Here is a 24,044-nt window from a genome sequence, read left to right as displayed (position 1 = left end):
AATTTATCCCCTATCCATAGAAAAGAGAGTCCTGACAGTTATGGTCTCCATTGATTCTGAGAACCAGGGCTCTGAAGAACAGCAGTTAAATGGAGTGGAGATTGATCACGTGCACCACCTCTCCATTCATTCTAATAGGAGTGCTGAAGATCCGCCAAGCATGTGATCGAGAACCTCCTATGCTTCTCATTCAGAAGGAATGGATTGGCGGTGTGTATGATCAACCTTCACTACATTCAGTCGGGGTTATTTAGAGACCTGGTTCACAGAATCGGTGGGGGCCACAGAGATTGGACCCCAGAAATCGGAACGTTATCCCCTACTCTGTGAATATGAGCTTTAAGCTTGAGAACACCCCTGTAAGATTTCACACGCATATTGACTCCAATCCAATTAACTCAGAAACAAAACACTAATGAACAATGGTTTGTGTTTTTACATACATGAAAAATAATATAACTCTTAATATTTGTGATTTCTTCTGAATTTTTGATATATTATATAAATATACCTTTAACTGGCTTCCAGTGTGACCATGTATTAATAGACCGGCCACATATATGGGATGTCCCTTGACATGGTCCTTTTGGATGCATGTCTGTTATTTATATGATATGGTTCACATATCTAACAGTATCGTGCTTTTGCAGGCCCATATTTGGTTTAGGCGGTTGTGGCCGGTTTATTAATTAATTTTTTATGTATTGAATGAATTATTTGGAGGTGCTTTACTCTGTATATATACAGCGCAGTATACCAATATATAATAATAATGCAGAACTAAATTTAGGATGGCCGCTCCGTTTGCCTCTACATATTTTTACAATACCGCAGCATTGGCATTAGCCTGTTCTGGCCTCCTGCATAGATAATCCATCTGGGCGTGTACGCATGCGTGCCTCTCGCTCTGGGGCGTTCTCGCGACACTGTGTCTATACGCCTCGCGCGGTGTCCGCTCACGTGACTGCCATGTGATTTGTCACGTGGTTGTCACGTGACCGTGACGTCGGGCGACGCATGACGCGGTGGGCGAGCGGCGCCCTGGATGCCGTGGCAACGCATGCGTCACACAACCGCCCACAGTTTGATTGGACGATGCCTCCTTTTTAGCCGCGCACTTCCCTTCTCACACCACTCCCCCTGACGAAGGCTTTCCCGCCAAAATGGCCGTCGGGTGAACGCTGGTCCAGGCCTCCCGGTCTTTAAACAGGTATATCCATTTCTCTGGACATTGTTCCTTTTGAGCTTCTTCTGTGGTTGATATGGCCTTTGTGCTTAATACATTATAATGTCCACGTGGTGATTAGTGTTACATGAGATCCACAGTCTGCTCTTGTATACATGTATGCCTGTTTCCTTTGGCAAGTTTGCCTTTTATACTATGTATATAAGTAATTTTCATCTATACTGTGTATATGGCGAACAACTATATGTTCCCTGAGTGATTTTTCATTCCTTTACCGGGAGTTTCTGACATCGGTGTCTCTTGTGATTGTGCCGATCACCATCTACCTTAATAAAGTTTTTTCACCTTGCAATTGGGCTCTTCTGGTCGTTTTCTTCCTCTTTCTGGCTTATGAAAAATAACATGTCTGAATGCCTTGAAGTGTATAACCCCATAAACAAAAGTTATCAGTTGCATTCTCACACTTTATAATATAGTAACAGTAACCAGAACTTGCACTTTCGAGAACCATGGCAGTCTATGTGCACTGAGAGATCACAGGTCAATTACAGATCGTTCATTGCACATCATTTACTTTGACCTGCCAACAAGCTATTAAATGACTACCAATCGGTAAAGGTTTACTGATCAGCGGCTATTTGGTGCTACCGGTATGTCCAAGTAAACAGATCCTTAGGGATACTTTGCACACTACGACATCGCAAGCCGATGCTTGTGATGCTGAGCGCGATAGTACCCGCCCCCGTCGCAGCAGCGATATCATGTGATAGCTTCCGTAGCGAACATTATCGCTACGGCAGCTTCACATGCACTCACCTGCCCTGCGACGTCGCTCTGGCCGGCGACCTGCCTCCTTCCTAAGGGTGCGGGTCGTGCGGCGTCACAGTGACGGCACACGGCTGGCGGCCAATAGAAGCGGAGGGGTGGAGATGAGCGGGACGTAAACATCCCGCCCACCTCCATCCTTCCGCATAGCCGGCGTGAGCTGCGGTGACGCAGGTAAGCTGATGTTCCTCGCTCCTGCGTCTTCTCACACAGCGATGTGTGCTGCCTCAGGGGAACGAGGAACAACATCGTACCGTCGCTGCAGCTACATTATAGAAATGTCGTACACTACACCGATGATACGATTACGACGCTTTTGCGCTCGTTAATCGTATCATAAAGGATTTACACACTACGATATCGACAGCGACGTCGGATGTGCATCACTTTCGATTAGACCCCACCGACATCGCAGCTGCGATGTCGTAGTGTGCAAAGTACTCCTTAGTGGTTTGTACAAATCAGAATTAGGGTACGCCCATACTAGTGTATAACTCAGACAAGTACAATGCGAGAAAATAAAAGGGATTGCACTCGGCTCAATATTACTCTTTGTGATAGGAAAAATCTGAGATTTTTTTCTCTGCTGTATCCGGCCTGAGGCAAAGGATCACAGCAAGCTGTGAGTGGACTGATAAATTGGACGAGATTCACCCATTTAAGTCTATGGGTGCAAGAAAAATATCGGATGCCACATGAACCATCCTAGTGGCATGTGCTTTACGGATACATTTCCATTCTGTAACATAGGACTCTGTAAATGATCCTGTAAATGATTGTAAATGAATAACAGCAGCTGAGAAAAAAAACGGATTGCATACAGACAGCACACGGATGACAAGGGAGAAAAAAATTGTCCTTTTTTTCAGGATTAAAATCGGACCAATTTTTTTATACACTAGTATCAGCATACCATTATGTGATATTCTCCCTTCAATTTCTAAATATGTGTGTGGTTAGAATCTGTCACGTGACAATTCCCCCTTTTCCATTATTAAACCTAAACAAAATAAGACTTGATCAATACAGAAGTGCATGAGTAGTATGAGTAGTGCATATTGTACCCCAACTCCTCTTCAATTTCTTCTAGATAATTATTATTGTACATATTAGTACAAGAAGACATATGTCAATACAAATTAGTAAGGGTTAATGTTGAAATACTCATCAGAACTAACCAATAGATCAGACCCTCTGAGGACTTGCTGAAATATTGTATAATTGTATATCTGCAGTAGATGAATGTAAATTGCCATTTGGATCTTTTTTATATATTTGCTATTCATCATTTTCTTGCCATTATAATGATTTGTTATTTATACAAAAAAATAATTATTTAGTACTAAAATAAAATCATTCAATACAATACAAAATAATGAAACAAAGGTAAATAGATGCTATTGGGATTTATGTGTAAAGGTGATTTTCTTTATTATGAAAAATAAATATATTACATACAACGCTACTTTCTATATTGTACTGACTGCATAACTATCACAGCGATAAAATCTATTGTTGGATAATGGCTAACCCCAGTGATAAAATGACACTGGGTTTAGCCCTTACTAATCACTGACCAGTAGGTAAAGCGCTAATGTAGACATTATACTATAAAAGACACTTAAACATGGCAGGAGTATATTTTTCTATAAACAAAGCACTATGTGAACAAGTACCTGGCAGTTAATGCAGACTCCTCCACCGCTGAATTGTCCATGTATGTCAAGACTTGCTTGCCGATTGTCTACATCGCTATCATAATAGCAATCAGATGCATGTCCATGACAATTGCAAGCTATGGGAAGGAAATATAATATTCATTAGTGATCAAAAAAATTGCTACTTGCAATTTTTATAAACATGAGACTATTTTTTCATAACATATTGTACTTCATGATAGTGGTACATTTAGGTCAATATTGTTTGCGTTATTTGTGAAAATATCAGAAATTGGAGAAAATTTCACAATTTTTAAACTTCACATTTTTTTTACCCTTAAACCAGAGACTTATGTCACACAAAATAATTTACATAATAAATAAAATAACATTTCCTAAATGTCTACTTTACATCAGCACAATTTTTGAAACATCTTTTTTTTTGGTTAGGAACTTAAAAAGGTTCAAAGTTTATCAGCAATTTTTCATTTTTTCAACAAAATTTACAAAACCACTTTTTAGGGATCACATCACATTTGAAATTACATTGAAGGTTCTAGGTGACAGAAAAAACTTAGAAGTGACACCATTCTAAAAAAATGCACTATTCAAGCTGCACAAAACCACATCCAAGAAGTTTATCAACCCTTTAGGTGCTTCGCAGGAACAAAAGTAACATTGAAGGAAAAAATGAAATTTTTACTTTCTCCCACAATAATATTACTTTAGCCCCAAATTTTCCATTTTGACAAGAGTTACAGGAGAAAATGTGCCATACAATTTATTGTGCAATATCTCCAGAGTACGTCAATTCCTGATATGTGGTAGAAACCTACTGTTTGGGCACATGACAGCACTCGGAAGAGAAAGAGCACCATTTGACTTTTTGATAGCAAAATTGGTTGGAATTTTTAGTGGACACCATGTCGCGTTTGGAGAGCCCTTGAGGTGCCTAAGCAGTGGAGCACCCCATGATCCCAGGCCCGCACGTAGCTTGGTGGCATGTAGGTCATCATGATGACCTTGGGTCACTATAGTAACAATCGAGCCCTTATGATTATATTGATGCTGCGATCGGTATCAAATGCGGCATTTAGGGGGCTAAATAGCGAAACATGTGGGGACCATCCCTGGCTGTGAGAACAGGGTCTAGGATGTCAGATAAGCCCGGCAGTGCCTGTGTCCATGCAATTACCATGATGTACCCCCTACATCAAGGGTCGGGAAGCCCTATCTGACCATAATGTATGGGGTACGTCAAAGGTTAAAAAAGGATTAATAAAAATGGGATAAAAGAGAACCTGGCACCAGATTTCACAATGTAAAGGACATATTTTATTTGGTGAATATCATACACCTGAATCTACTATCCTTATTCTTTTTGAAAGATTAGACTTTGCCGGCTTGTCCTTTCACAGCTCCTAAGTGTCCCTTCTTTTCACACTGCTCAGTACAATCTGCAGCTGTCAGTCAGGGTGGATGAAAGACCGCAGAATACACGTGGACTCGCACGCTCTATCAGTCTCTTGCTTAGTATAACATCAGATGGAAGAACTTTCATAAAGGATTATACAACCATTTTGACACTGATTTTCAAAGTAAATACACAAGCCCCTTCACATCTAAATGATATATATATATAGATACACCATATATATACACATAAACACAGATGTATCTCATTAAATTAGAATATCATCAAAAACTAAGTTTATTTCAGTAATTCAATACAAAAACGGAAATGCATATATTACATAGTCATTACAGAGTGAGGGATATATTTCAAGTGTCAATTTCTGTTAGTGTTGATGAATATGGCTTACAGCCAATGAAAGCCCAAAAATCATTATCTCAGAAAATTAGAATAATTACCACAAAACACCTGAAAAGGCTTCTTAAGCGTTTGATTAAAATGGTCCCTTAGGCTATGTGCCCACAGTGCTTTTTTCAGCACAAAGAAGCATGTCTTGGCAGGAAAAAAGCTGGTTTTTTTGTGCTTTTTTCATACTTATTTGCTTCCTTTCATGTTTTTTTCATGCTTCTTATCTACTGAGATAGGGAAAAAAACAGGAAAATAGCAGAAACAATTGACTTGCTGCTTCTTTTTTTCAATAACAACAAAAAAAGCAACGAAAAAAGGAGCAACGTGGGCACAAGTCACGATTCTCATAGACTTTGCTGGGATGCATTCTCCTTACTTTTTATCGATTAAAAAAGGAAGGAAAAAGCATGAAAAAAAAGCCCTGTGGCCACAAGACCTTAGTCTGGTTCAGTAGGCTACACAATCATGAGGAAGACTGTTGGCTTGACAGATGTCCAGAAGGCAGTCATTGACACACTCCACAAGGAGGGTAAGCCACAAAAGGTCATTGCTAAAGAAACTGGCTGTTCACAGAGTGCTGTATCCAAGCATATTAATGGAAAGTTGAATTGAAGGAAAAAGGGTGTGGTAGGAAAAGGTGCACAAGCAACCGAGATAACCGCAGCATTGATAGGATTTTTAAGAAAAGGCCATTCAAAAAAATTGGGGAGATTCACAAGGAGTGGACTGCTGCTGGAGTCAGTGCTTCAAGAGCCACCACACACAGACGTATCCAGGACATGGGCTACAAGTGTCCCATTCCTTGTGTCAAGCCACTCATGACCAATAGACAACGCCAGAAGCGTCTTACCTGGGCCAAGGAGAAAAAGAACTGGACTGTTGCTCAGTGGTCCAAGATGTTGTTTTCAGATTAAAGTAAATTTTGCATTTCATTTGGAAATCAAGGTCCCAGAGTCTGGAGGAAGAGAGAGGCCACAATCCAAGCTGTTTGAGGTAAAGTGTGACATTCCCACAATCAGTGATGGTTTGGGGAGCCATGTCATCTGCTGGTGTAGGTCCACTGTGTTTTATCAAGACCAAAGTCAGTGCAGCCATCTACCAGGAAATTTTAGAGCACTTCATGCATCTGTAGCGCCCTGAAGCCATCAGGAGCTACAAGGTACTGCATCCTGTCAAAGATGCAGGGCCTACCCCCAGGAACACAGAAGACCAGTGCTGGTAACACCAAAACATTTATATAATCCCTGTTTTTCCCTTTCCCAAGCACTGGTGACACACTAGGGTTGGACCCAATGGATGGCCACCTAGGGGTGGAGCCGATGCAGTCCACTAGATGACAACCAGGGATGAGGGGTTAAACAGTCAGTAAGTGGAAGTGGAAGGACGAACGTAACTGTACTGACGGGAGTGTGTAACCGTAACCGGTCAGGTGCAGGCGTGTGGTTGCCGAAGGAGTACGGTAGAGTACTCTCGGAACCATAGCACTGACGGGGTACAGAGCCCTAGGTCAGGCAAACGCTCCAGGCAGACCTGATAAAATCTGCACAGTGAGGGGACCACCAAGGACCTCACTGACCGTAAAGTCTGGGGTACTAGCAGTGACGGGAAAACCAGGGTTCCGGAACGGAACACCGACCCTACAGGGTTCAAACTGACTCCCCTGTACGGACTAAAGACTGAAAGGCTACAAGGAGGGGACCCCCAGACGTTCCAAGCCATGGGGACCTACCAACCAGAGCCAGGTGCAGGGGAAAGAAGCCACCAGGTTACCACACCGTCACTGGGACTAAGGGGACCAGCGGTGAGGATCAGCTTTCTTCGGCTTGCCAGGCATAACAACGCTGTGAGTAAAGAAACCAGTTACACTGCAATCCCTTGTGTGGCATACCTTCTTTCCACGCCTAACTCCATCACCTACCCCCTGGGGCCTGGCCCTACTTGCGTAGGGCCCAACATCCAGGGTGCCATTAACATCAGCCCCAGCGGTGAGAGACTGTGCAGCGGTGGCTCCATCTACCTAGCTGCAACCCGCAAGTGGGGTCACCTTTATTAATATTTCCCTTTATATAACCCCTTATAAGCGACCCCCAGGGTCACGGAACTGGGCAACGGCCACCCAGTGAACTGTCTCAGTAGATACACTGCCCGGGACCGAGTACCCCATAGCCCTGGGGTGAGTCACTTCCCTCTGCTAACAAGCTTTTTGGAGATGGAAATTTCATTTTCCAGCAGGACTTGGCACCTGTCCACATTGCCAAAAGTACCAATACCCGGTTTAATAACCACAGTATCACTGTGCTTGATTTGCCATCAAACTCGCCTGACCTAAACCCCATAGAGAATCTATGGGGTATTGTCAAGAGGAAGATGAGAGATACAAATTGTCATACATCCAATGGACAAATGTGGATTAATTGATCTTTGATCATGAGATCCTTTGGTTCCCCACTATGTACTAAGCGGTGAATTAAGCCAAGTGATCATACCTCTATGACTGAAAGCCAAAGGGCCGGGGATATTTTTCACCTGCCTGCTGGTTCTGGCAATGGAGGATTTTAACAGAGCAGTTCCCAGGCAGCAAACAGAGCAGCAGCTGGCGACCCGGAACACAGCGGCAGGTAGGTCAATTGCACCAAGAAAATAACTAAACAGAAAGAAAATCAAAGACCAGGTTCAGTAGTGTAGCTACCAGGAGGGTCAGAGGGGGCGGTCACCCCTGGCCCCAGACCTGGAAGGGCCCACCGGAGCTACTGCTATCCAGGGCTGAATTGGAGAAATTTGCTGTACGAGCGCTGCTGATGCAGAGGAGAACTAATCAGCTCCTGCCCAGATGGAAGACAATACCTGGTCTGCCATTGGTAAAGGAACTGCGATGATGTCATTTACATGTGATCCATGTGGGAGGAACCACAGAGTTTTGCCAGGCAGGTAGCAGTAGGGGGTAAAGGAGAAGCTGGACGATATGTGGACACGTGTGACAGGTAATGAGGGGACATGGAGAGTACAGGGTGAGTGGCATGAGAGGTACAGTCTCAGACTGTGACAGAGCGGTGTTTGAGAAAGGGGTAAGGGTGGGGTTCAGGGTGCGTGGTATATGGGGAGCACTGGGCAGGGTGTGTGAGATGGGGGTGCAGGATATGGAGGCCACAATGTGTGAGTGAGGGGGAAAGGTGTGTGGGATATGGGGGTGCATGGTGTATGAGATATGGGTATCAGTGTCTGTAGGGGATATTGGATCATAAGCTATGAGTTATGGGATGCAGGGTCAGTAGGGGATATTGGATTGTAAGGTGTGTGAGATATGGGGGTGCAGGGTGTGTAAGATAGAGGGGTGAAGGTTGTGTGTGATATAGGGGTGCATGGTGCGTGGGACATGAGTGGTGCATGGTGTGTGGAACATGAGTGATGCAGGGTGTGTGGGATATGGGGGTGCAGGCTGTGTGGGATCTGGGGGTGCAGTGAGTGTGGGACAGAGCACCACAAAGGAGGTGAAGATGAAACGTAAGTGCTCTACCGTGGAGCTGAAGATGCGAGGAATGTTTACTGTAAAGTGTGGGAGGGAGAAAAGGGGGTTTCACTCAGTATACAAAGTGTGGCACACTATGAGAGAAAGCATACAAAAATAAGGACAGTGTGAGGGCACAGCATTGGGGGAGCAGTATACGAGGGACAACGTGAGGGCACATTATGGAGGCTGTGAAAAGGGGTGCACAGTATGGAGAGGGGGCAGTGTGGTGAGGTGCACGGAAGATGTGGACAGTGTGAAGAAGGGAATTTTGTTACTTACCGTAAATTCCTTTTCTTCTAGCTCTTATTGGGAGACCCAGACGATTGGGTGTATAGCACTGCCTCCGGAGGCCACACAAAGCAATTACACTAAAAAGTGTAAGGCCCCTCCCCTTCTGGCTATACACCCCCAGTGGGATCACTGGCTCACCAGTTTTAGTGCAAAAGCAAGAAGGAGGAAAGCCAATAACTGGTTTAAACAAATTCACTCCGAGTAACATCGGAGAACTGAAAACCGTTCAACATGAACAACATGTTGTAAAATTGCAATTACCATGATGTACCCCCTACATCAAGGGTCGGGAAGCCCTATCTGACCATAATGTATGGGGTACGTCAAAGGTTAAAAAAGGATTAATAAAAATGGGATAAAAGAGAACCTGGCACCAGATTTCACAATGTAAAGGACATATTTTATTTGGTGAATATCATACACCTGAATCTACTATCCTTATTCTTTTTGAAAGATTAGACTTTGCCGGCTTGTCCTTTCACAGCTCCTAAGTGTCCCTTCTTTTCACACTGCTCAGTACAATCTGCAGCTGTCAGTCAGGGTGGATGAAAGACCGCAGAATACACGTGGACTCGCACGCTCTATCAGTCTCTTGCTTAGTATAACATCAGATGGAAGAACTTTCATAAAGGATTATACAACCATTTTGACACTGATTTTCAAAGTAAATACACAAGCCCCTTCACATCTAAATGATATATATATATAGATACACCATATATATACACATAAACACAGATGTATCTCATTAAATTAGAATATCATCAAAAACTAAGTTTATTTCAGTAATTCAATACAAAAACGGAAATGCATATATTACATAGTCATTACAGAGTGAGGGATATATTTCAAGTGTCAATTTCTGTTAGTGTTGATGAATATGGCTTACAGCCAATGAAAGCCCAAAAATCATTATCTCAGAAAATTAGAATAATTACCACAAAACACCTGAAAAGGCTTCTTAAGCGTTTGATTAAAATGGTCCCTTAGGCTATGTGCCCACAGTGCTTTTTTCAGCACAAAGAAGCATGTCTTGGCAGGAAAAAAGCTGGTTTTTTTGTGCTTTTTTCATACTTATTTGCTTCCTTTCATGTTTTTTTCATGCTTCTTATCTACTGAGATAGGGAAAAAAACAGGAAAATAGCAGAAACAATTGACTTGCTGCTTCTTTTTTTCAATAACAACAAAAAAAGCAACGAAAAAAGGAGCAACGTGGGCACAAGTCACGATTCTCATAGACTTTGCTGGGATGCATTCTCCTTACTTTTTATCGATTAAAAAAGGAAGGAAAAAGCATGAAAAAAAAGCCCTGTGGCCACAAGACCTTAGTCTGGTTCAGTAGGCTACACAATCATGAGGAAGACTGTTGGCTTGACAGATGTCCAGAAGGCAGTCATTGACACACTCCACAAGGAGGGTAAGCCACAAAAGGTCATTGCTAAAGAAACTGGCTGTTCACAGAGTGCTGTATCCAAGCATATTAATGGAAAGTTGAATTGAAGGAAAAAGGGTGTGGTAGAAAAAGGTGCACAAGCAACCGAGATAACCGCAGCATTGATAGGATTTTTAAGAAAAGGCCATTCAAAAAAATTGGGGAGATTCACAAGGAGTGGACTGCTGCTGGAGTCAGTGCTTCAAGAGCCACCACACACAGACGTATCCAGGACATGGGCTACAAGTGTCCCATTCCTTGTGTCAAGCCACTCATGACCAATAGACAACGCCAGAAGCGTCTTACCTGGGCCAAGGAGAAAAAGAACTGGACTGTTGCTCAGTGGTCCAAGATGTTGTTTTCAGATTAAAGTAAATTTTGCATTTCATTTGGAAATCAAGGTCCCAGAGTCTGGAGGAAGAGAGAGGCCACAATCCAAGCTGTTTGAGGTAAAGTGTGACATTCCCACAATCAGTGATGGTTTGGGGAGCCATGTCATCTGCTGGTGTAGGTCCACTGTGTTTTATCAAGACCAAAGTCAGTGCAGCCATCTACCAGGAAATTTTAGAGCACTTCATGCATCTGTAGCGCCCTGAAGCCATCAGGAGCTACAAGGTACTGCATCCTGTCAAAGATGCAGGGCCTACCCCCAGGAACACAGAAGACCAGTGCTGGTAACACCAAAACATTTATATAATCCCTGTTTTTCCCTTTCCCAAGCACTGGTGACACACTAGGGTTGGACCCAATGGATGGCCACCTAGGGGTGGAGCCGATGCAGTCCACTAGATGACAACCAGGGATGAGGGGTTAAACAGTCAGTAAGTGGAAGTGGAAGGACGAACGTAACTGTACTGACGGGAGTGTGTAACCGTAACCGGTCAGGTGCAGGCGTGTGGTTGCCGAAGGAGTACGGTAGAGTACTCTCGGAACCATAGCACTGACGGGGTACAGAGCCCTAGGTCAGGCAAACGCTCCAGGCAGACCTGATAAAATCTGCACAGTGAGGGGACCACCAAGGACCTCACTGACCGTAAAGTCTGGGGTACTAGCAGTGACGGGAAAACCAGGGTTCCGGAACGGAACACCGACCCTACAGGGTTCAAACTGACTCCCCTGTACGGACTAAAGACTGAAAGGCTACAAGGAGGGGACCCCCAGACGTTCCAAGCCATGGGGACCTACCAACCAGAGCCAGGTGCAGGGGAAAGAAGCCACCAGGTTACCACACCGTCACTGGGACTAAGGGGACCAGCGGTGAGGATCAGCTTTCTTCGGCTTGCCAGGCATAACAACGCTGTGAGTAAAGAAACCAGTTACACTGCAATCCCTTGTGTGGCATACCTTCTTTCCACGCCTAACTCCATCACCTACCCCCTGGGGCCTGGCCCTACTTGCGTAGGGCCCAACATCCAGGGTGCCATTAACATCAGCCCCAGCGGTGAGAGACTGTGCAGCGGTGGCTCCATCTACCTAGCTGCAACCCGCAAGTGGGGTCACCTTTATTAATATTTCCCTTTATATAACCCCTTATAAGCGACCCCCAGGGTCACGGAACTGGGCAACGGCCACCCAGTGAACTGTCTCAGTAGATACACTGCCCGGGACCGAGTACCCCATAGCCCTGGGGTGAGTCACTTCCCTCTGCTAACAAGCTTTTTGGAGATGGAAATTTCATTTTCCAGCAGGACTTGGCACCTGTCCACATTGCCAAAAGTACCAATACCCGGTTTAATAACCACAGTATCACTGTGCTTGATTTGCCATCAAACTCGCCTGACCTAAACCCCATAGAGAATCTATGGGGTATTGTCAAGAGGAAGATGAGAGATACAAATTGTCATACATCCAATGGACAAATGTGGATTAATTGATCTTTGATCATGAGATCCTTTGGTTCCCCACTATGTACTAAGCGGTGAATTAAGCCAAGTGATCATACCTCTATGACTGAAAGCCAAAGGGCCGGGGATATTTTTCACCTGCCTGCTGGTTCTGGCAATGGAGGATTTTAACAGAGCAGTTCCCAGGCAGCAAACAGAGCAGCAGCTGGCGACCCGGAACACAGCGGCAGGTAGGTCAATTGCACCAAGAAAATAACTAAACAGAAAGAAAATCAAAGACCAGGTTCAGTAGTGTAGCTACCAGGAGGGTCAGAGGGGGCGGTCACCCCTGGCCCCAGACCTGGAAGGGCCCACCGGAGCTACTGCTATCCAGGGCTGAATTGGAGAAATTTGCTGTACGAGCGCTGCTGATGCAGAGGAGAACTAATCAGCTCCTGCCCAGATGGAAGACAATACCTGGTCTGCCATTGGTAAAGGAACTGCGATGATGTCATTTACATGTGATCCATGTGGGAGGAACCACAGAGTTTTGCCAGGCAGGTAGCAGTAGGGGGTAAAGGAGAAGCTGGACGATATGTGGACACGTGTGACAGGTAATGAGGGGACATGGAGAGTACAGGGTGAGTGGCATGAGAGGTACAGTCTCAGACTGTGACAGAGCGGTGTTTGAGAAAGGGGTAAGGGTGGGGTTCAGGGTGCGTGGTATATGGGGAGCACTGGGCAGGGTGTGTGAGATGGGGGTGCAGGATATGGAGGCCACAATGTGTGAGTGAGGGGGAAAGGTGTGTGGGATATGGGGGTGCATGGTGTATGAGATATGGGTATCAGTGTCTGTAGGGGATATTGGATCATAAGCTATGAGTTATGGGATGCAGGGTCAGTAGGGGATATTGGATTGTAAGGTGTGTGAGATATGGGGGTGCAGGGTGTGTAAGATAGAGGGGTGAAGGTTGTGTGTGATATAGGGGTGCATGGTGCGTGGGACATGAGTGGTGCATGGTGTGTGGAACATGAGTGATGCAGGGTGTGTGGGATATGGGGGTGCAGGCTGTGTGGGATCTGGGGGTGCAGTGAGTGTGGGACAGAGCACCACAAAGGAGGTGAAGATGAAACGTAAGTGCTCTACCGTGGAGCTGAAGATGCGAGGAATGTTTACTGTAAAGTGTGGGAGGGAGAAAAGGGGGTTTCACTCAGTATACAAAGTGTGGCACACTATGAGAGAAAGCATACAAAAATAAGGACAGTGTGAGGGCACAGCATTGGGGGAGCAGTATACGAGGGACAACGTGAGGGCACATTATGGAGGCTGTGAAAAGGGGTGCACAGTATGGAGAGGGGGCAGTGTGGTGAGGTGCACGGAAGATGTGGACAGTGTGAAGAAGGGAATTTTGTTACTTACCGTAAATTCCTTTTCTTCTAGCTCTTATTGGGAGACCCAGACGATTGGGTGTATAGCACTGCCTCCGGAGGCCACACAAAGCAATTACACTAAAAAGTGTAAGGCCCCTCCCCTTCTGGCTATACACCCCCAGTGGGATCACTGGCTCACCAGTTTTAGTGCAAAAGCAAGAAGGAGGAAAGCCAATAACTGGTTTAAACAAATTCACTCCGAGTAACATCGGAGAACTGAAAACCGTTCAACATGAACAACATGTGTACCCGCAAACAAACCAAAAATCCCGAAGGACAACAGGGCGGGTGCTGGGTCTCCCAATAAGAGCTAGAAGAAAAGGAATTTACGGTAAGTAACAAAATTCCCTTCTTCTTCGGCGCTCTATTGGGAGACCCAGACGATTGGGACGTCCAAAAGCTGTCCCTGGGTGGGTAAAGAAATACCTCATGTTAGAGCTGCAAAGACAGCCCTCCCCTACGGGGAGGCAACTGCCGCCTGCAGGACTCTTCTACCTAGGCTGGCGTCCGCCGAAGCATAGGTATGCACCTGATAATGTTTGGTGAAAGTGTGCAGACTCGACCAGGTAGCTGCCTGGCACACCTGTTGAGCCGTAGCCTGGTGTCGCAATGCCCAGGACGCACCCACGGCTCTGGTAGAATGGGCCTTCAGCCCTGATGGAACCTGAAGCCCCGCAGAACGGTAGGCTTCAAGAATTGGTTCTTTGATCCATCGAGCCAGGGTGGCCTTAGAAGCCTGCGACCCTTTGCGCTTACCAGCGACAAGGACAAAGAGTGCATCCGAACGGCGCAGGGGCGCTGTGCGGGAAATGTAGATTCTGAGTGCTCTCACCAGATCTAACAAATGTAAATCCTTCTCATACCGATGAACTGCATGAGGACAAAACGAAGGCAAAAAGATATCCTGATTAAGATGAAAAGAGGATACCACCTTCGGGAGAAACTCCTGAATGGGGCGCAGCACTACCTTGTCCTGGTGGAAGACCAGGAAGGGAGCCTTGGAAGACAGCGCTGCTAGCTCAGACACTCTCCGAAGAGATGTGATCGCTACCAGAAAAGCCACTTTCTGTGATAGTCCAGAAAGTGAAACCTCCTTCAGAGGCTCGAAGGGCGGCTTCTGGAGGGCAACTAGTACCCTGTTCAGATCCCATGGATCTAACGGCCGCTTGTACGGGGGAACTATATGGGAAACCCCCTGTAGGAACGTGCGCACCTTAGAAAGTCGTGCTAGACGCTTCTGAAAAAAGACGGATAGCGCCGAGACTTGTCCTGTAAGGGAGCCGAGCGACAAACCTTTTTCTAACCCAGATTGCAGGAAAGAAAGAAGGGTAGGTAATGCAAATGGCCAGGGAGACACTCTCTGAGCAGAGCACCAGGATAAGAATATCCTCCACGTTCTGTGGTAGATCTTAGCAGACGTGGGCTTCCTAGCCTGTCTCATGGTGGCAACGACCCCTTGGGATAAGCCTGAAGACGCTAGGATCCAGGACTCAATGGCCACGCAGTCAGGTTGAGGGCCGCAGAATTCCGATGGAAAAACGGCCCTTGGGACAGTAAGTCTGGTTGGTCTGGTAGTGCCCACGGTTGGCCGACCGTGAGATGCCACAGATCCGGATACCACGCCCTCCTCGGCCAGTCTGGAGCGACGAGTATGACGCGGCTGCAGTCGGATCTGATCTTGCGTAGCACTCTGGGCAAGAGTGCCAGAGGTGGAAACACATAAGGGAGCCGGAACTGCGACCAATCTTGCACTAGGGCGTCTGCTGCTAGAGCTCTTTGATCGCGAGACCGTGCCATGAAGGTTGGGACCTTGTTGTTGTGCCGGGACGCCATTAGGTCGACGTCCGGCCTTCCCCATCGGCGACAGATTTCCTGAAACACGTCCGGGTGAAGGGACCATTCCGCTGCGTCCATGCCCTGGCGACTGAGGAAGTCTGCTTCCCAGTTTTCTACGCCGGGGATGTGAACTGCGGATATGGTGGAGGCCGTGGCTTCCACCCACATCATAATGCGCCGGACTTCCTGGAAGGCTTGCCGACTGCGAGTCCCTCCTTGGTGATTGATGTATGCCACCGCTGTGGAGTTGTCCGATTGAATTCGGATCTGCTTCCCTTCCAGCCACTGCTGGAAGGCTAGTAGGGCAAGAAACACTGCTCTGATTTCCAGAACATTGATCTGAAGGCTGGACTCCTGCTGAGTCCACGTACCCTGAGCCCTGTGGTGGAGAAACACTGCTCCCCACCCTGACAGACTCGCGTCTGTCGTGACCACCGCCCAGGACGGTGGTAGGAAGGATCTTCCCTGTGATAATGAGGTGGAAAGGAGCCACCACTGCAGAGAGTCCTTGGCCGTCTGGGAAAGGGAGACTTTCCTGTCCAGGGATGTCGACCTCCCGTCCCATTGGCGGAGAATGTCCCATTGAAGTGGACGCAGATGAAACTGCGCAAACGGAACCGCCTCTATTGCCGCCACCATCTTCCCGAGGAAGTGCATGAGGCGTCTTAAGGAGTGCGACTGACTTTGAAGGAGAGCCTGCACCCCTGTCTGTAGTGACCGCTGCTTGCTCAGCGGAAGCTTCACTATCGCTGAGAGAGTATGAAACTCCATGCCAAGATACGTTAGTGATTGGGTCGGTGACAGATTTGACTTTGGGAAGTTGATGATCCACCCGAACGCCTGGAGAGTCTCCAGTGCAAAATTCAGGCTGAGTTGGCATGCCTCCTGAGAGGGTGCCTTGACCAGTAGATCGTCCAAGTAAGGGATCACAGAGTGTCCGTGAGAGTGCAAGACTGCTACCACTGCTGCCATGATCTTGGTGAACCCCCGGGGGGCTGTCGCCAGACCAAATGGCAGAGCCACGAACTGAAGATGTTCGTCTCCTATCACGAAGCGCAGAAAGCGTTGGTGCTCCGTAGCAATCGGCACGTGGAGATAAGCATCTTTGATGTCTATTGATGCTAGGAAATCTCCTTGGGACATTGAGGCAATGACTGAGCGGAGGGATTCCATCCGGAACCGCCTGGCGTTCACATGCTTGTTGAGCAGTTTTAGGTCCAGAACAGGACGGAAGGAGCCGTCCTTTTTTGGAACCACAAAGAGATTGGAGTAAAATCCTCGCCCCCGTTCCAGAGGGGGGACAGGGATCACGACTCCTTCTGCTCTTAGAGAGTCCACCGCCTGCAGCAGGGCATCTGCTCGGTTGGGGTGTGGGGAGGTTCTGAAGAACCGAAGTGGGGGCCGAGAACTGAACTCGATTCTGTACCCGCGAGACAAAATGTCTGTTACCCACCGGTCTTTGACCTGTGACAGCCAAATGTCGCAAAAGCGGGAGAGCCTGCCACCGACCGAGGATGCGGAGGGAGGAGGCCGAAAGTCATGAGGTAGCCGCCTTGGAAGCGGTTCCTGCATTTGCTTTCCTGGGGCGTGAGTGAGCCCGCCAGGAATCTGAGCTCCCTTGTCCTTTCTGAGTCCCTTTGGACGAGGAGAATTGGGGCTTGTGGAGCCTGCCGGTAGATCAGCCCCACATGCAGTACAAACAGTGCACACGGCCCGTGCCTTGGCAGCCTTGCGTTTTGCGGATGACATGTTGCTGCCTCCTCAGAGCAGTACAGGGTGTCCAGCCAAGAAGCGACCTTACAGTGCACTATATAAATATATATATATATATATGGTACCAAGCAAGAAGTACACTAATATATCACTGAGGCACTAGTGGGGCCAGCACTACTGTGCAGCTTACCGCCCGCTTAGGAGCGGTGTGTGGTCGCCAGAAATCCCTCTAGTCTGGGTCTCCCAGAGCCTGCTGCCTTTCCCCAGCCAGATCGCATGTGTAATGGCTGCCGGCGTCCTTGTGGAGAGGGGGGGCGGGCCCTGGGCGTACACCGACGAAGAGCGGGAAGTCTGCTTCCCCCTGTGCCTAGTGAGAGGGCTGGAGCATGTAAATAAAGCTCCAGCCCTCGGCGCTGCCATTGAGCAGCGTCTCTCCCCTACCCTGATTGACAGGGTCGGGGCGGGGAACGAAGCGGCGCTAGGCCGCAGAAGCCGGGGGCTAAAGTTAGAAGCGCCGCCGCCGTAAAAGCGCGGTCGGCGCAAAGCCCCCGGCGCACCACAAGTCGCAGCTGCGCCGCCGCTCCAGGAGCGGTCGGCGCAGTAGTTCCCAACATATAACGTCACTCAGCAAAGCTGCAGTGACCTAACCCCCAGCGTACAGCGCTACTGTCCCCGGTGCACTATAACACTCAGCAAGCCTTGAGAGTGTCCGTGCCTGCCGGGGACACAGAGTACCTGAAAGTTGCAGGGCCTTGTCCCTGAACGGCACTCCCGCTCCCAATCCAGCAGGTTCTATGGGTCTGTGGATGGAGCCCGGCCCCAGGGCTTGGGGGCCGGCAAGATCCCACTTCCACAGAGCCCTCCAGGGGATGTGGAAGGAAAACAGCATGTGGGCTCCAGCCTCTGTACCAGCAATAGGTACCTCAACCTTACAAGCACCACCGCGGGTGAGAAGGGAGCATGCTGGGGGCCCTATATGGGCCCTCTTTTCTTCCATCCGATAGAGCCAGCAGCTACTGCTGACTACAAACAGTGGAGCTATGCGTGGATGTCTGACCTCCTTCGCACAAAGCAGAAAACTGGTGAGCCAGTGATCCCACTGGGGGTGTATAGCCAGAAGGGGAGGGGCCTTACACTTTTTAGTGTAATTGCTTTGTGTGGCCTCCGGAGGCAGTGCTATACACCCAATCGTCTGGGTCTCCCAATAGAGCGCCGAAGAAAGCCATTTTTTATATCACAGGTAGATTATGTTGTATGGACAGTGTGTAGACTATGGTTTACGAGGGGGGATAGTTTGACAGGGTGGTTGCCATATTTCATGGGGGGGGGGATTGGGGAAGTGGTTGTAGTATATGAGGGGGACAGTGTGGGAGGATAATTTTTTGGTCAGAGAGCATAATATTTTTTCTGGTGCAGAGAATATATGTTATTTACTGCACAACATGTATGGATATTTTTTATTTAGGTGTAATTATAATGACATTGTTATTTTTTAGGGCATCGCGTTGAGATATGTTGCAGAAGACCGAAGAAGATGGAAGTCTCCAGAAACGAGCTGTGGATGTCCAAAGTCATCATGTCATCTGGACCAGATGAAGAAGAATGGCATGATACAAAACCAATCATAGAAGAAGTCACCAATAAGGTACCTGGATCTAAGGGTGCATTTCTACTGGACAATTGCCGACCTTAAACGATCATCGTCCGGTTGGTTATATGAAGCCGATCGGCAGTCGTTTATGTCCTGTGACTGCAGACTTATAAATCCTCATAGCATGCGCACAGTGCACTGTCAGGGTTTCCCAGTGCCAGTGGTAAGAGAGTCGCCGTCATGTAACCACAAGCGTGTGATTTGCATTCTACTGACCACATTCTGACTAGACATGTGTAGTCTCGCTCAGTATACTTGCATCACATGGTAAACCTGGACAATCCATTTAATATGCTCCTTCTGTGCACGTCTCTTTATTTTGCAAGGACACACAGTCTGTGAAAGAACACGGATATGTGAACTGCCCCATAGACTATAATGGGTACGTAGTGTATCTGTGAAAACCACAGATAGATCACGAACATGAATCACAGACATCTGCATGAGGTTTTAGTCTGACTTACCTGTTGGGGGCATGATCTATTTAAGTGCTTAGAGTAGCAAGAACGCCAACTACGGCCCTGCCGCTACACTTGACTATATTAATGTGTGCATTCATGCTGACATTTTTTTCTTTTTCTAGGACCACTTGGTCTGAGGACAAAATTGGACATATGCACTGCTTCATTGGATAATACTGCTCCGAGTGCAATCCAATGTTTTGTCGGACCGACACTTGAAACAAAAATACGGTTGTCTGCACAAGCCCTTAGGGTGCGACACCATAGTTGTAAATATAGTTACCCGGATAGGGGCCCATTCAGAAGTTTCGACCCCTCTGAGCCAAACCTGTAGCTACACCGCTGACCAGGCTGATACTACAGCAGTAGTTAAGAAGGGAGCTGAACCCAACTGTAAACATCTCCTTGCATTTCCAACCTGTAGTAGGAGATGCAAGAGGAAAACCTCAGAGAACCAGCACAAGCGAAACCAGCCAAACCACCCCACACTACTGAATTAATCAGCAACTAAGGAAGGCAGATTGCAGGTCGAAATCTACCTCCTTGAACTCATGTGACTGGCTGAGGCAACACCCATTCCCCACCCTCTGTCCACAGAACAACGGAACAAGAGGAGGAGAGTGGAATGGAGGGAACCTCCCACCATTTGAATGTGTCAGAGGATACAGCGTCCCGTATCCGCTGGAAATAGCTTACAGCAGGGGACCCGGTGTCCCGAGGCCCCTCAGTGACACCTGTGATGGAAGCAGCGGCGTCCTGCCTCCCAGTGACCCCAGGTTACAACGTGCTCGGTTAGTGCGAGCGCTCGTGCGAGCTCTGCCTCCCAACGGTAACACCCCGCTCTTCGTGGCCGGAGCAGGGTGGTGGGTGACCCGTCAGAGAGCCAGAGCATGCGTAGGAGCAAGCACAACAGTCCCGCTCAGGTGCAGAAACACCAGACCTGACAGTTAATAGCGTTTTTTTACATGACATGTTCTCATTAAACATTCTACATCAGGCTTAGATTTTGTTGTTGTTTCTGAAACAACAAAATCTAATCCTTATGATATATTTATGTAACTTCATGTCTTCTTTCTCTTCAATAGATGGAAAACTGGGGTCACTCTCTGTGGCAATCAGGATTCTGTGTAACCATGACTAAGTTGTGAACAGTTTGTGTACCTATATGGAATGGAATTCAGATGGAAGATCTGATAACTGTGCTCAAGCATGTTCATAGCTACCAAGGCCCAGAAAGACTTTTCTGTTCTTAAAGTAAAGCAATGCCAGAACAACAAATACTTTGTTTAATTCAGCTAGTTACACAGCAGTGAGCATTTTATTCTTCAATCTATTCAAAAAACTTGGACAGTTATACAATGATGATATTTAGGCTTTGGAGGATATTTGTCCAAAATAATGGATCGCAGGGAGGTGCTACAGTTCTGCTTACTGTATAAAAAAGGTTTGCTGTAGCATGAAAGGGTAAGCCTTAGTTTTCTGATCGGTTTGATTATATTATTAGTTTTAGGCCTTTTTGTGCGTGCTAATTGGCATGAGTGTTCATAAGAATTTTCATTCCAGAATGTTTAATTTTTATTATTATTTTTAAACATCATGTGCAAAATACTCTCTTTCACAATTTTCTCCTTTTTTTCATTGTTAGATATTTAAAATTTATGTATTGGAAAATTAAAATTAAGTGGATTACTTCTAAGATTTGTATTTCTCTTGTGATATTTATTTGATAAATCTTTTTTTCTATTCTTTTGATGCTGCATCTGGCTTCCTTGATTGAGTGATCAAGAGGTCCTTGCTGCACCCCACCTCTTCACAGCTGATTGCACTTGTATATGTATATATTGGGGCAACTAAAAAGTCTGCACAAAACTTTTCGTCTGCACCAATACAAGTATGCACCATATAAGTATGATGCATTGAATCGGACCAGAAATGGGCCGGAAGTGACCGGAAGGTGGAAACATAGTCACTGTAAACAATGTTTGTGTTTTTCTTTACTTTCACCCCTATATTACTTCACTTTCTACTCCCCCCTCTGATACCTAAACCCAGTAATGAACTATTCATCTCTCCCTCCATCCTCCCCACCCATCTCACCTTCCCCTCAGATATCTTCCTCCACATTTCACCCTGTGTCTCCAGACACACACGACCATCTCATGGCCTCTCCTGCTCCCACCTACTAACACTCTAACTGCTTCTCCTCACTGCTGGGGATATCTCTCCTAATCTAGGTCCTCCTCACCACATCCCTATTGTCACTTCAAACTCTCATCCACAACCTAGCACAAATTTCTGCAACCTCTCTAACCTCATACCCATCCACCCAGCCCCTGCTCCCCCAGTACCACTAACAGGAGCACTATGGAACGCTCGCTCTGTCTGCAACAAACTATCCTACATTCATGATCTTTTCATCACTAATAAACTTTCCTTCCTCGCCATCACAGAAACCTGGCTCACCCCCTCTGACACAGCCTCTCCTGCTGCACTTTCTTATGGCGGTCTCCAACTCTCGCACACACCCCGCCCCAGTAACAAGCATGGTGGAGGAGTTGGTTTGCTCCTGTCCGACCAATGCTCCTTTACACCAATTTCACTACCACCCTCTGTTACTCTTCCCTCTTTTGAGGTGCACTCCGTACGCATCTACTCCCCCTCCAACCTTCAACTGGCTGTAATTTACCGCCCTCCAGGGCCAGCCACTGCCTTTTTGATCATTTCACCACCTGGCTACTACACGTCCTTTCCACCGACATCCCCACCATCATCATGGGTGATTTCATCATCCCCATTGACACTTCCCACTCATCTGTCTCCAAACTTCTAACACTCACTTCCTCCTTCGGTCTCAGGTCCTCTGCAGCTACTCACAAAGATGGCCACACGCTGGACCTCATCTTCACTCGCCTCTGTTCCCTATCTAACCTCTCTAACTCGCCTCTCCCCCTGTCTGACCACAACCTACTCACATTCTCCTCCCTCTCTTCTCCAAGTATGCAACCCCCCCTCCACAAACTTTTACACCCTCGCAGAAATATCAAACACCTTGATTTACACGCACTTTCTCAGTCCCTTCTCCCTCTCATAGACATTGCATTTTTACACGATGCTGCTGCAACTTTATACAACACTACAATCTCTGCAGCTCTCGAATCAGCTGCCCCCCTCGCACACACCAAAACCCGCACAATCAACAGGCAACCCTGGCACACGAGTCAGACTAAACAACTGAGACAGGCTTCCAGAATTGCTGAGCGCAGATGGGAGAAATCTCATTCCACTGAGCACTTCATTGAATATAAAGAGTCCCTCACCACCTTCAAGTCCACACTCACTGCTGCAAAACAAACCTACTTCTCATCCCTCATATCCTCTCTCTCTCACAACCCTAAACAGCTATTCAACACTTTCAATTCTCTCCTCCGTCCCCCAGCACCACCTTCCTCTCCTCTCATCTCAGCTGAAGACTTTGCCTCTTTCTTCAAGCAGAAGATTGACAACATCAGAGCAAGCTTTGGCCCACAATCACCACAGCCCCTCATCATAGCTACTCAGCCCTCTTCCTTCAAATCCAGCTTCTCCACCATGACAGAAAATAATCTTTCCACTCTACTCTCAAGATCACATCTAACCACCTGTGCACTTGACCCGCTCCCATCGCATCTAATCCCCAACATCACCGCAGTCCTCATAGCAGCCCTAACCCATCTCTTCAACCTATCACTAACAAGTGGTGTATTCCCCTCATGCTTTAAACATGCCTCCATTACACCCATCCTCAAAAAGCCCTCCCTTGACTTATCATCTGTGTCAAACTATCTCCCCATATCCCTTCTCCCCTATGCCTCAAAACTACTGGAACAGCATGTCCATCTTGAATTGTCCTTATACCTCTCCTCCTACTCCCTCTTTGACCGGCTACAATCTGGCTTCTGACCACATCACTCTACTGAAACTACCCTAACCAAAGTCACCAATGATCTACTAACCGCCAAAGCCAAGCGACACTACTCTATCCTCCTCCTGCTGGACCTGTCCTCTGCCTTCGACACAGTAGACCATTCCCTCTTACTACAGATTCTCTCATCTCTGGGCATCACAGACTTGGCCCTATCTTAGATCTCCTCATACCTAACCAACCGAACTTTCAGCGTCTCCCATTCTCACACCACTTCCTCATCTCGCCCGCTATCTGTCGGTGTCCCCCAAGGCTCAGTTCTTGGACCCCTGCTGTTCTCCATCTACACCTTCGGCCTGGGACAGCTCATAGAGTCCCATGGCTTTCAGTATCATCTCTATGCCGATGACACACAGATCTACCTCTCTGGACCTGACATTACCTCTCTACTAACCAATATTCCACAATGTCTGTCTGCTATTTCATCCTTCTTCTCTGCGCGATTC

The 24,044-nt window shown here is 47.0% G+C and overlaps 1 protein-coding gene across 1 annotated transcript in view; it reads right to left on the bottom strand.

Annotated features, from left to right (window-relative positions):
* The window catches only part of LAMA3 (laminin subunit alpha 3), a 291,632-nt gene that overhangs the window by 249,141 nt on the left and 18,447 nt on the right, over positions 1 to 24,044 (bottom strand). The window contains exon 4 of the mRNA XM_075353342.1: positions 3,688 to 3,806. Within this exon, the coding sequence (XP_075209457.1) occupies positions 3,688 to 3,806 (119 nt within the window). The remainder of the gene's footprint in view (positions 1 to 3,687; positions 3,807 to 24,044) is intronic.

This window comes from Anomaloglossus baeobatrachus, chromosome 6 (genome assembly GCF_048569485.1).
Source record: "Anomaloglossus baeobatrachus isolate aAnoBae1 chromosome 6, aAnoBae1.hap1, whole genome shotgun sequence".
Classification (NCBI taxonomy): domain Eukaryota; kingdom Metazoa; phylum Chordata; class Amphibia; order Anura; family Aromobatidae; genus Anomaloglossus; species Anomaloglossus baeobatrachus.
Note: the sequence above shows the minus strand (reverse complement) of the source record. Positions and strands in the feature narration are given on the sequence as shown.